This window comes from Cygnus atratus, chromosome 2, assembly GCF_013377495.2.
Source record: "Cygnus atratus isolate AKBS03 ecotype Queensland, Australia chromosome 2, CAtr_DNAZoo_HiC_assembly, whole genome shotgun sequence".
NCBI lineage: Eukaryota > Metazoa > Chordata > Aves > Anseriformes > Anatidae > Cygnus > Cygnus atratus.
This window is the reverse complement of record NC_066363.1, coordinates 95,245,672-95,260,277: the sequence shown is the minus strand read 5'-3', so window position 1 is coordinate 95,260,277 and position 14,606 is coordinate 95,245,672. Positions and strand designations below refer to the sequence as shown.

Genomic DNA, 14,606 nt, shown 5'->3' with positions numbered 1-14,606 from the left:
GCTTTATTGTATGCTTAGCTGTAAGATGCATACAGGGGATGCATAAGATGCATTGGAATTGACTTCTAAATATTTTGAAATTGCAAATCAATGGAAAGAAGAGAATAACTATGATGAACGCCAACTCTGCAGAAGCACCTTGTAACTTGACCTTTTTCCTCCATGCTTTATTGTGCCATGATGTTGTGAGACTACTGACTGTATAAAAATATAGCTGGAGGAAAAAAACTAACCCTTCCTGATATGGTCTTTATCATTTTTGAACTGAGAGGCTCAAAATCCACTCCAATATAACCTTCCATGGCTGCAAGAAGATTTTTGCTGAGACACTGTGAGGAATTAATCCAGGATTCCCACCAAAGGTTTTCATACCACCCTGGAATAATCCACTGATATTTGCTGCCATACATTTCTTCGTCATAAGCCTACAATGAAAGAAAAATAGAAAAGTTAATAGATACTTTAATAGACATATTAAACATAAAGAATATTGTTTATTGTGTTTTTCATCATTAATGAAGGAATGGCCTGACTGAAGAACACACAAGTATTTAGAGCAGTTTAGAATAATTACTTGCTGACAATGAATACCTCTTTCCTGAAGATTCCTGTCTTTAAAACTAAGGTCATGAGAAGAAAATTCAATAAAATCTATTTTGCTTCCAATAGAACGTTTATTCAAAATCAGAGGAATAAAATAATGGATTCTAAAACCAGGAGAGATAAAGAGGAACACTGGCAGAAGGCACCATGCTTCCATAAGAAATTTTACATAACAGCTTTTACATTGTGGTAGGACCACCATGCTAACATATTTAAGCTAAATTATTATCAGGCTAAAAGGCACATAAAACAGGGTGAGGTTAAGCAAGAAAACGTGGAGCCTAGACACCACCATCAAATCCCAACACTGCAAATATGAATGGCACGACTGTGATAAAATAGAGACCACAGGGACATTAAGTAAACACTTTCTTCTGATAAGCATTAATCAATGGTCAACTGATAAAGCAAGCAAACCTCTGTGATTTTTTTTTCCAGCATGAAAATTCTTCAGGTGAAATTCTAGATTGTTTGAATACTGAATACAGCCCATTGTACTTCAAGATACTGAGATGATGATTATCCCCTTTAAATACACAGAAGATACATATAACAGGAAACAGAAATATTTTCTTAATAGGCACATATGCCGGTGTACCTAAAAGCTGATCTATTCACAATAGATATTTTATTGTGAAGAATGTTCTAGGATTAAAGTTAGCAAATTTTATCTCAGATGTTTCTCTCGCTGTCTTGTAACTAGATAGTTTTCTTTTGACACTTCAGGTAGACTCGATTTCAAACAGCAGTTTTTATGCTTATTTGGTTTTAATATAAGCAATATTGGAGATACAAGACATACTTATGAGATAAAATATCCAGTTTTTAGAAATACATGGTGCAACTTTAAAGTTCTTAACTGGAAAGCCTCTAACTCTTTACAGAATCTTTACAGCAGTAGAAGGAGGAAATTCTGGGAATGCAAAGAGGAAATATTAGTTACTCAGAGCATAACTGTTTTGAAAAGTATCCCAAAGATCTTCCCCAAAGCCTATCAGATATATAAAGATGAATAGCAAGAAATACAACATAGGAAAGCCTCCTAAATACATTAATACTAAAATTAAAATTGGGCTTGAAATCTGTTATAATGGTGCCAGCTCAGTTCAGAAATCCATTATGCACAAAGCAATTTTGTTTGGACCCTGGTTGCAAGAGTTGATGTTCAGCCAAAATCAAATTTCATGCATTTGTATACAGTGCTGCTCAAAAGTGCTCCTGGTCTGAAACCCAGTGTTTGCCATCTCATATGTTATTATACAATCCACATAAATTACTTGTCTTTCTCTCTCTCTTTAATTCTATCCTTCCAGAAATACATCTGTTTTTGTTTTCCTGCCCATCTCCACTCTTTCTACTGATACAGTGACACTGCATCCCATGTCCAGCTTTGAGGAAAATAGCAATTCCATCCTGCAATATGTTTTGACGTCCAAACAAGTTTCTGCTACACAATGAGGTGATTCAAGGCCTTTCAGTGATATAGTGTCTTTTAATTGTCAGTTTTCAAATCACCGAGGACACAAATTAACACTGAATGGCACTTTTAGAGAAGGGCAAGATTTGACAGCTTCCTCTGCTCTATACAGATTGAAGTATCAAACCATATGTTGCAGGGCATTATTAGCTACGAAGTATCCTGAACCTGGAGCTATTGGAATTATTCTGTTTGCATGAGCACTTGAGTCTGTCTTCTAAATAATCTGTAAATGGCCTGGGATATTGTGTAAAAATTAAGTTTCCAAATGGCCAGAAATTCTGTCCTGGAAAATGAGTGATCATGCCCAACAAGACTACAGTGAAACTTTCTGGCAGCTATTCCTTTGAGATCTGGTGGAATGACAGAGGTGGAAGAGTGATCTGAGGAAGCCAAAAGGAGGAGGAACAAAATTAATTCCCTTAAAGCTAAGCACCATGTCACTTTTCCAGTGATAGCACAACTAGTGCTTAGGCTTAAAGAAGACTTCTATTTCAAAATATTGGTTGGTTGGTTGGCTGGCTGGCTGATTGGTTTGTTTGTTTTGGTTGTTTTCCCCACAGTTTCCTCCCTGCTGATTCTGCTACATGGAGATGATTCTGATGCTTAAAAGATGCACTTCCTTGACATGAAACATATGGATCTTTCTTGAGCTGTTTGAATGCACACAGATCACCTCTTACAGGTTTTAGATTCTATAAGGAAGATTAATTGGCACACAAGAGCAGGGTAAAGAAGGTTTACAACTGCTATCAGAACAGTGTAAAGTAGTTACAGTATCTTCCCCAATCCTTCCTGTATGCCCTATGCAGGCTACAGAACTCTGATTACAGCCAAGCATCTAGGGAAATATCCTCAGTATTTTCTGCCCTTGTGAGACTGAATTTGGTATTTTTTTATAAAACCTTTAAATTCTTGTTTGAATCCATAAAAAGATACTTATTTAGAACAAAAAAAAATATTTTGGAATTGCAAAATGCTTGGTGAGGTAGAAGCTCTGGCTCAGCACTTTACACACCTATTTTGTCATTGTTCCTTCTCTCAAAAACTCACATTAACAAACAGAGCTGCTGCCCAGAAATTAGCCAAAGATGAGATGATCAATGAAATATTTTTTTGCACTTATAAATGGCCATACTTAAAGGTTAGCTGACTATTTAAGTGAGTTTTAAAATGTAAGCTTAACTGAGCCTTATAGGAATTAGATACAAACAGGTTTTAATAATATGCCAAAATTAAATCTAATTTCTAAAGTGTATTATGCTGGAGATTTTGATTAATTATGACTATAGAGCAAGTTTGAAGAAATTGTTTTATTCTATTAAGGGCATAAAGAAATCAGGACAAAAGACAAGCAGGCACCATGCACTTGTTAAAGAGACCCTTGCTATTAATTAGTTTTAGAATAAGCTAATTAACAGAATTACTTATAAGTTATGAAATGATTAATTTATTAATCAGACTGTAAGGGATGTAAGGTTGGAGAGGATATACTACATTATTTGTGCATGGCAGAGAACTTTAACTGTGAAGTGGTTCTCAGTGTGTCAGCAGGGATGTTGATTCTTCCCTTTGATTGTTTTGTACAATGGGCTTGCATTACTCAAAACAGGAGCAACACACTCATAAAAAGCTACAGGTTATCTTTGCTGGTGCTGAATCTGCATTCATATGCAAATGAAAGTCTGCTCCAGTTGTTTAAAAGAAAACAGCAGCAACAACAAAACACACTTAATTCTGTAAGGAACCATTTTTACACCCTTCAAAAACAAGACTTTGCTCTTAGTGAGCTTTTGCCTTTGCTAATGGAACCATTACACTGAATATCATTAGGATTTTATCTGCAAGCTATTTTATGGATGCTGCCTTATTTCAAATTTCATGATATCTAAAACAGAGCATAGCACATTTGGTGTTCATTTAAAATACACATCTTCAACACATATACGGAATGCTATTAGAGACAGACTGGTAGGAAATATGTAATACGGAAGCCCCAAAAATTTTGTGAGAAATAACAATACCTCTTAGTAGTCAGAGAAAGCCAGTTTTGCTTTCAACATAGCAGATCTGAGATCTGGAATCAAGTGTAAATCAAAAAGCTGAATCACCTCAGCCTCTGTAAAAAAGTTTTCTGTGTGTAGGAAACAAATACTGGTATACTGTGCAAAAGTGGCTGCAAAACCTAACCCCCTTTGTCTTTCCATCATGTTTCCGTCATGTCAGCATGGACACATCCTACATTCCACCTCTACAAAATGCCTGTAGACTTCTGCATTGCCATGAACCTGTTTCTCATTAAAAATCAATGGTGCCTTTAATTCCAAAGCAGAGTCTCAGCAGTAAAATTCTATGAGCTCAAGGAGAGTAGAATCCAGTCCTTCTGTATCAACAGGGCTGATTAAACCTTGCTTTAGTTATTATTAAATGTTTACTATAAGAGACACCCAAAGCTCATGCAGTGACCTATGTGTAATATTCACCATCTTTAACTGTCTTCAGACAGATAATTGTATCAGCTAGGCTGACTTGATGTGCATGTGGCTATACTGCATTATCCCTATGGCTTAAAGATATGTGGAAAAATTTCCACTAACTTTTTTAGACAAATTTTCTGCAGAATTTGAAGTTTTCTTTGGGAAGATGGTGCAGTTGCATGTCAATCCAATTTCAAATGAAAAACAAAACAAAACAAAACTTGACAACAGTCCAACATAGCTGAACAGTTTGCCTGTTGAATTGTTAAGTTTTGAGCAAAATACCCTTATTTCTATTCCATGAAAAAATATCACAGTCATCCCACTGAGGTGAAAACAATGGAAAGCTAGGATTTCCCATAGAACTACAATTGCAAACTGCTTTTGACACTCATGTTAAATGAATAGCTTAGATTATGTAAACCATCATAGGAAACACCTGCTAACGTTCACTTAGGCTTGATTTAGTCCTGTCATGTTTTTAAAGTTTCCCACTGGATTAGGCTACCTTTTAGTCCATTTATCATTGAGTTATGTGCAATGCTTCCTTTGTGTGTATATGCATATGTGTGCAAAGAATATCCAGGTAAAATGAAAACAAGCATATCAACTCTAATGGAGGTCCTGAGGAAACATCACAGCGTATGACTGTTGAATCCAGACAGAAAACCAAGGTATACTTTAAAGACTTTCCCACCTACATAAATCATTAACAAATAGTATTCCCGTTATAACCACTATCAGAAATGCATATATATATTTTCCAACGGTACAATAGCACCTCTCTCTAACAAACCTAAAACTCTGCTATATGCTTCAAAATATAACAGGGAATCACAAACACAACCTGTCTGAAGTTACACCTGAGGAAGGGGGTTAAAAAACTTGACATAACTAAGTTATTGTGCTCTTAGATACATAGCTGTAGGAGTGCATGAGTCAACAATATATTTTATGACTAATAACAAGCTTACTGACACATTGTAGTGTATTAATATATAAATGACCTACTTTGAACTGCCCTCTCCTGCATTCAGTCTCCTGCTGAAACTCTCATATTAATACATTTATTAAAGCATAAATACATAATCTCCTGGTTTTCTCCAGGCTCCAGAAAAAAAAAATCCACCTTATTATTTTTGACACTAATGTACTTTAGAAGAAGCCGTCACTCTTGAAACTTGAATTACGCATGCTTTCTGTGTTAGTACCAAACTGTTCCTGTAGAAAGCTGCACCAAGCTTTTGTGCTCAAGAGACAGTCCCTGTCATAAGTCCTTCAGACTCTTCAATCCTCAGTATGGACAAGAAGACACCTTGCCCATGAGGATTTCTAGGATTTCTTCAGTGTCCTCATGGATACACAAACATGGAACAGAACTGTAGAGGAAAGCAACAACATACTAAGGGAAGTAGCCTTAGTAAGGTCAAAACTTGCCAAGTAATGGGTTGGCAGACAGCTGTGATTAGGACACCTCGGCTGGGCAAATGAAGCCCAGTCACCAGAGATCTGTGGAGGATGTGAGCCATGGAAAGAACCTTCTTTCTTGCAGGAATGGAAAAATTGAAGATTATCTTTGTCAATCCAATTTAAATGCTGGAACAAAAAGATCTATATATAAAGACCAATCGGAGCTGAGAAGAATGAAGAACCAAATAATGCTTTCCATTTCCTTTTAGATGCAAACAGATTTTGCTCCTTCCAAACATATTCTGCAATAGCTCCTTTCCAAATTTTGCCAGCAACTAGGACAGATGCTGAATAAGAACCAACAATGTCTGAGGCACATGTAGCACTCAGATTTTGAACATTTGCCTTTCCTGTCTTTGCTTGGATAGGCAACTCTGTTTCTCTAAGTGAACATCGAAAGACACCCTCTGAAGTTTAAGTGCCATCATTATTGCTTTTCCACTGTATTCTTTGTGTTATTGGCTCATACTGGATTAATCTGGTTATTTAGACTAATAATTCAATACTAGTACAAAACAAGGCCCACTACAATCTGCCTATTTGGGGTTCATTTATTTATTGATCAGATACAAAAAAAAAATCCACATTTTACTCCTGCTTCTTTCAATGGCAATCAGACTGTTTGCAGCACATTCAAATACATACAAACAAATGGTGAAGATACATTCAGTGAAATTATATATGCTGGTCTTACTACATTTCTTTTAATTCAAATTCTGTATACCTTCACAAAGCAATATTTTCTTTCAGTAAGAATATGTCAAATGTACAGTAAGTGGGAAGTGAATGGTGACTATACAATTAATAACATTTTGGGTAGCAGAAATAATTAGAGTTGTTTGGTTAACCTCTAGAGGAACCGTTTGAATTTTTTTATTCTTCCAGAGCAAAACATGCAAAAATACGTACATGCAGACCTAATGACCAGAGCACAGCTCTTTGACATGATGCAAATCTGGCAGTTCTCTTCATCTGTAGCTACATATACAACTAGATAAACAAGTGTTTCCTATGACATGACATGAAGTTCAATCTGGCATTTAATTCCATAACAGGAAAGCAGAAATAAAATCTAACAATGAAGGCTGTGCCTAAATTTCACTAAAATCAAGTGCAAAGTATTTTACTGAAACAGAAATGGAGCAAAGCATATGTAACTGTTTATAGTCAAATATATTTTTATTCAAATGTATCACATCTTTATTCAGATATGCAATTACATATATTTACTTACACAGCAGAAAACTTTCACAGCCATTTCCTCATCAAACTGGCCAAGGATTATCCGAACGTCATTACCCTGTAGATTAAATAAGATGCAAGGAAGTTAAATACAGTCACAGCCTTTCCAGAAACAACTTCAGCTGGCCATTCAAATCATGTGGAGAGTTGGAACAGATTACAGCTGCAGACAGCAAAATTCATTCAGAACTATTCCATGTTTTACAAGTTCAAGATCTTGAAACTACACAAGAGGGGGCAGCTGAAGTGTTTGAAAAAAAATGGTTAAGCAATTGCACTTAAGAGAAAAAAAAAACACAAAACAAAACAAACTGTAATGTTTATCTTGTGAAATATTACTACTCAAAACACTAAATTACCAAATATTCTTTTGATGTCTTGCAAGATTTTTTCTTTTAATATTAATTTTGTATATTAAAACATGAAAATGTTTTGAAAAAGGTACTTTTTGCTGTTTATACAAACTAATCACGTGAAGATGAGAGAATGGAGATTTGTAAGTGAGATAAAATGTGTTCATATTATGACCTTTTTGGTAACTTTAAAAGGTCTTATTCATACAACATCTCCTCTGCGGTCGCTATAAACACCTTTTCAATCCCTCTTTCCCTCCCACATCCAAACAGAAAAAAAAAAAGAAAAAAAAAGAAAAAAAGAAAAAAAAAGAATCACACTGAGAATGTATTACTGACTTAAAAAGAAATCATTTACTTTCATACTTAGAAGTATATTAACAAAATATTCCTAAATATTCCTAAATTCAGGAGCACATACAGTTAAGTATTCCTTGAGAAATTGGTCTGGCATTCTTTCACGTGAAAAATTATGGTTAACTTCTATAAAACAAAGAACAGATAGCTTTTTATAACTTAATATTACCTTTTATTTCACACAAAAGCTGGGTTCTCAGTAATAGGTTGAGCAAATATGATTTTTCATTTCTTTTATAAAATACTGGATTAGAATTACTAATAGCTCTTTCCCTCTCCAAGGAAAAAAGAAACAGATGATTCAGTGTGAATTTCAGTGGTGAAAAACATTCCAGTTTTAATTAAATCAATTTATCAAAGATTTTCAGTTTAGGTAATTTCTATGTTTATTTCCTGTTCAGTATAAAATACCATTATGGACAGTGAAGAAAAATACTATAATGCCTCTGAAGTTCAATGAATGAAATTTATCTTTGCATGGTCAAAATGGTAAAATACATAATATGCTTTGCTTATTCTGAACCTGTGCATTTTCAATAAGCTTACTTATCTTTATTTTTATAGTTAGCCACAGGTTGATAAGCAATATAAATCTTATTGAAACAGATTAGATTCTTTTTAAACAAAACTAGCAAGGTCATGTGAAACTAAACAAATATATTATGCTCACTGTCAGCAACAGTATTACATTCTTTGTAAGGACAAAAAGTAGATTTAGGAATTAAGTGGCAAAAAAGCTCATCCATGTTTTCTAGTTTTCACATTTTAGCAATCATTTTGGTCACTGTTGGAACTCCAAACTGCTTGACTTCTCTGAACATAAAAACATATTTAATATTTGAAAAATAGTAGGTTGGTTATAAAAAAAACAAGTGACACACTGAATTATTAAACTTAAAATTGAATAAATTCCTTTTCATTTTATAACATGATGAGAACCAATAATAATAATAATAAAAATAACACCACCACCACCAAAGAAAACAAACAAAAAAAACACAGGACATGTGCTGTCTCATAGATTAGGAGTGCCAGAGGCTGTAGGCAAGATGTACAGGGTAAGAATGCATGTGCAGCATCACTGCTCACTGGCTGTAGACAACTTTCAAAACTGAAGGTATAGTAGTGCCTGTGGTACCATGCCCTAAGACATTACTTCCAACTGATTATCACATAAGCCACAACACATTTCCCACAGTAAATATGCTTTTATAGTAAAGCACTATGAAAAGTGTACGGTCCAACCTATTTTTTTTCCCCAGAAATATCCTACTCCATTTCAATATTCTTACTGGCTGCTGAGATTGTCTTATACTAACATCACTGTGCAACCAGTTTGGCAATAGCATTCAGACCCAAATCTTGTACGTCCAGGCACACAGAATCATAGAAGCATAGAGTATCCTGAGTTGGAAGGGACCCACAAGGATCACTAAGCCCAACTCCTGGCTCCACACAGGACCACCCAAAAAAGAAGTCCTATGTCTGAAAGCGCTGTCCAAATATTTCATCCACCAGGCTCAGTGCTGTGACCCTGGGGAGCCTATCCCAGTGCCTGACCACCCTCTGGGTGAAGAATCTTTCTCTAACACCCAGCCTGACCCTCCCCTGTCCCAGCTCCATGCCATTCCCTTGGGTCCTGTCGCTGTCCCCAGAGAGCAGAGCTCAGCGCCTGCCCCTCCGCTCCCCTCATGAGGGAGCTGCAGGCCGCCATGAGGCCTCCCCTCAGCCTGCTCTGCTCTGGGATGAACAAACCAAGGGATCTCAGATGCTCCTCAAACATCTTGTACTCTAGACCCTTCACCATTTTTGTAGCCCTCCTTTGGACACTCTCTAATAGTCTTAGGTCCTTCTTATACTGTGGTACCCAAAACTGCACACCAGTGCAGAGCAGAGCAAGACAATCCCTTCCCTCGACTGGCTTGCAATGCTGTGCTTGATGCACCCCATGACACGGTGTAGTGGGTTTACGTGGCAAGGTTTTGGTAGCAGGGGGCCATAGGGGTGGCTTCTGTGAGAAGAATCTAGAAGCTGCCCCATGTTTGGTAAGGGCCCCACTGCTGACCAGAGCTGAGCCAGTAAGTGATGTTGTTTTGTGCCTCTGTGAGAGCATATTTAAGACAGGGAAAAAAAATGCTGCGCCACACAGCAGCTGGGAGAGTGAGAGGAGTGAGGAACAGCCTTGCAGGTGCCAAGGTCAGTGAAGAAGGAGGGGGAGAGGTGCTCCAGGTGCCGGAGCAGAAGTTCCCTGCGGCCTGTGCTGAGGACCATGGTGAAGCAGGCTGTCCCCCTGCAGCCCATGGAGTACCACAGTGGAGCAGGGCTCCATGCTGCAGCCTGTGGAGGAGACCACGGTGGAGCAGGTGGACCTGCACTGACGGAGACTGTGGCCTGTGGAAGACCCCTGCTGGAGCAGATTCTGGGCCAGACCTGTAGCCCGTGGAGAGGAGACCACGCAGGAGCAGCTGATCTGGCAGGAGCTGCTGCCTGTGGGGGATCCAGGTTGGAGCAGTTTGCTCCTGAGGGATGGACCCCGCGGTACGGACCCATATCTGGAGCAGTTCTTGAAGAGCTGCTGCCTGTGGGAAGCCCATGCCGGATCAGTTCAGCAAGGACTGCATCCCGTGGGAGGGACACCACAGCACAGGGGACAAGAGTGACCGAGAAGGAGCGGCGGCGAAGAAGCGCTATAGACTGACCATAACCCCCATTCCCCCGTTCTCCTGTGCTGCTCAGGGGGAGGAGGTGGAAGAGGGTGGATGGGGGGGAAGGTGTTTTTGGTTTCTTTCCTTTGTTTCTCACTTCTCCAGCTTGTTAGTAATAGGTAATAAATCTTACTATCTCCCTACGCTGAGTCTGTTTTGCCCGTCACGATAATTACTGTGCGATCTCCTCGTCCTTATCTCAACCCTTGAGCCCTTTTCATCGTATTTTCTCCCCATTCCTCTTTGAGGAGGGGCAGTGAGAGAGTGGTTGTGGTGGAGCTCGGCCGCCCACCCGAGTAAAACCAGCACACACGGTTGGCCCTTTTGGCTACCAGGGCACAATGCTGACTCATGTTTAACTTGCCATTGACCAGAATGCCCAGGTCACTTTCCACAGGGTTGCTCTCCAGCCTCTCATTCCCAGTCTGTACATACATCCAGGATTGCTCCATGCCGGGTGCAGAATCTGGCACTTGCTCTTATTGACAAATAGTTCTTGGAACAGTTAGGGCAACCACAATCTCAGAAAGCAAGCTTTTCTCAGAAAAAAATGGAAGAACAATCTAGACAGAGGTGCTCTGAGGGAGACAAACCAGAGAAGCAGAATGTCGCTCTGGGTAAGAAAGGTACTTTGGGATGAATACTCAGAATGAGTCAAGGATGTTGCTAGGTTAAATGGAGGGTATGGGATTGCAGGGTCAAGCTGCCAGTGAATATCTGGCTAACTATCTTTTTCTTTGTCCAGTTTCATATTCTATTATTTTAGTTGATTAGCTTTGGAAGGGAAATGACAAGAGATTCCTCCTGTTTATAAACCATGCAGATATCAATACAATGCCATAAAATGCAGTGTAGGGGGGTTTATGGATTACAGTTTAAAAAGAGTGAATAATTTAGCATGCAACCATTTAACTAAGAATTGTATGTCAGAACTTATGTAGAAGGAAGTCAGTTAGGAAAGTCTGTACAATAGCTCTTCATCTTCCTTGCATAACATCTTTCTCTGTGCAATGACGTGCTCCTCAGCAAGCCTGTTTCTCTCCAACTCTGCTTTTTGCATTTCCATTCACATTTTTCCCAGATTTGTCCCCAAAGAATTGCATTCAGTATGGTAAATAAGCCTAGTTCCATTTGAAGCCAGAACTGGGACTGCTGACTGTCCTGTAAAACAGACACTGAAGCTACAAATTCATGTGTCTGGGCATAATTCAAATCCCATGCATAGATTTTATCTGCTCTGCAGTTTACCTGAACTGGTTTCATTTCAGTGCTCATGTACCAGGACATATGTCCACGTTATAGTCTTATGCAAAGAGAGATATCAGACACTTTCTGGCACATATTTTTTTCCCTCCTTAGGTCACACTGGTAAATCAACGAGTATGATTTCCTGGCATAAATACACTATTCTCCTACACCAACTCTCATAGGATTGATGCAAATTAACACAGCACAACTCTCTTGTAGGATTCAAAGAGGCCATCCACTGGATCCTAGCAAGTGCTAAGTATTCTTTCTTTTTCATAGAGTTGTACATTGGTTGTATGGAACTGAAGCATATTTGACAGAACAAGTTTTAATTCATGGAACTAGGCAGGTATCTATGAGAAGATTAAAAACATCCCATGGGGAAGGCAACTCACTAAACTATACTTACAAAAAAAAAAAGAAAAGACCAGAGTTTAGACCATTTGCCAGATGGTGAGCTGTCATAGTTACGCTTCTCAGAGATTAGAGCAGCAATATCAGCATCTAAGCTTTGCCCCTCAGTAAGCAATACATACATTCCTACCCTTTGAACTAGAGTTCAGACAAGAAAACTAAGAACAGTTACATTTCATTTACCCACAGTTACGTTGGACTTTCCATAAAAACATGTTTTATAAGTGAAGACTACCACACAGCCTTAAAAGTGAATGACTCTCTTGTTCCCTTCTTTCTTTCTTATAGGAGAGGATATTATTCATTCACTAAATATAAAGTGTATTTGGCACTGGGTAGTACACTGTATTGGCAGCTGGGTAGTATAAACCCTGAAGCCAATGAAGGTCAAGACATCTAAGATGCTCTAAGGAGAAAGGAAGAACTTGTCTTCCACTGCCATTTCTGGTATCCTGGATATGAGGCACTCTTTAGCCTCTTCAGTTTCTAAGCACTGTACATTATGCTGGAATAGGCAGCTATTATTTTTTTTTTCAGCCTGCAGAGCTGTGATCAGATTTTAATCTGTCTCATTTCTAATGAATAACACCACAATGTTGTATTACACAGCTTTCCAGAGAAGGATTGCTGCAATATCTCATCTGCCAGGAAGAGTCAATGTCTTGGCAGGCTCTTTATGAAATATCTAAATTGAACTGCTCAGATACTCTGTCATATTCTCTACCATCTATCTGACAGTCAAGATGTTATCAATAAATCTACTCGTAGCTGGGTAGCTTTGTCAATACAGGTATCCACATGTTCTGCCTCCAAAATGCCTGGATGTCCATTTGCAGGGCTACAGGTGAGCCTCTAACCTAAGCTATGGAATTACTGGTGGAGAAGGTGAACTAGAGGATTTCAGCTCCCACCTCCACCACCATGTTATCTACGTTAGCACATATGTCACTTGCTTAGATTGAGGCCACATCCAAACCTGTCCTTGGCCCCAAATTTTAAAATTTAATTAACTTGACTGTTAGAATGAGATCATGTTCAGTCAGCAATCTAAACATCTATTGTATTTGGGACATCAGATGGAAACTGTTTCGTTCAATTGGAATTCATATATTGCATTTTTTTGTCCTACATGCAAGATACAAGGCGGTTGAAAGCAGAAGTGTTATTACTCATGCAGTTTGCCTGTGCATGCTTAGAATTTTTAAGCATATTTAAGTTGATGTACAAATACATATCCTCCAACATCTCTTTCTTTGAGCTACAATTTAAAAATGAGTTTTAAAGATATCCTTAAGCCTAAATTTACTTTCCAATTGTGATTCAAAGAGGCTGGAGTCAATATGTAGTAAAACTTAACGTATTGCCAGGGAAAATATAGAACATATATTTCTGCAAATCATACTAGATATTTCTATTTTGCATTGCAAAATTCTATATTGCATTGAAATTAATCAATTTAAATTGTGTTTACTAAAATAAAAGGTATTTTTTGTCTATTTTCATCACAATTACAGTAAACAGACACCAGTTTACCAATCTTATGTTTACATCTCCTTGACAAGAATGAACATTTTCAGAATTGAACAGCTAAGTTATGTACCTAAGGACAAGTGACCATATATTTCTATAAAGAATAAGTGATTGTCTAGATGTATGTTTATTTATTGCTGTAGTAATTCATTTTGCAGAGGAAATCAAGAGATAACTTTAAAATATTGTTTCATAGACTCGTCTGGTCTTTCCTATAAAACAAACAATATGTTGTTGACATATGGGAAGGCTGGAATCTCACTGCTTTTTCTAACCTCCTGCCTAAACACACTTGCTTATATGCATCTGTTCTTGTTCTAACATCATTTATTGGTTTAAAAATCTGGCTTCAAAGTTCTTAGTTTTCTGATACCACGGGTTAAACACCTGGCCAAAAATGTGGAATTCACTGATAACACATACTGGAGTCTTTTCAACTACAGACGGGAAATACAAACTGGCTTAAACTGGACACACATATATGGTTCCATATAAACATGATCTTATACTTTAAGCATTCAAGCTTGCATCTGTAGTATGTAGGAATAATGCACACCTAGTTTACCATGCTTCAGACCTTTTCCAGTTAGTTTCGGTAGTGGCCTAAACTTATATAGGTTGACATCCTTGTTTAAATTTCAGTATTTCAATAGTGTTCAGTCTATTATTATTTTTTTCCTGTTTTACACATATTTAAGCATTTGCAGGATTGTGGCTTTGATTATGTATT

The 14,606-nt window shown here is 37.8% G+C and overlaps 1 protein-coding gene across 1 annotated transcript in view; it reads right to left on the bottom strand.

Annotated features, from left to right (window-relative positions):
• GABBR2 (gamma-aminobutyric acid type B receptor subunit 2) overlaps positions 1-14,606 on the bottom strand; it is a 473,013-nt gene that overhangs the window by 235,519 nt on the left and 222,888 nt on the right. The window contains 2 exon segments of the mRNA XM_035550670.1: positions 234-425; positions 7,262-7,327. Coding sequence (XP_035406563.1) covers positions 234-425; positions 7,262-7,327 — 258 coding nt within the window.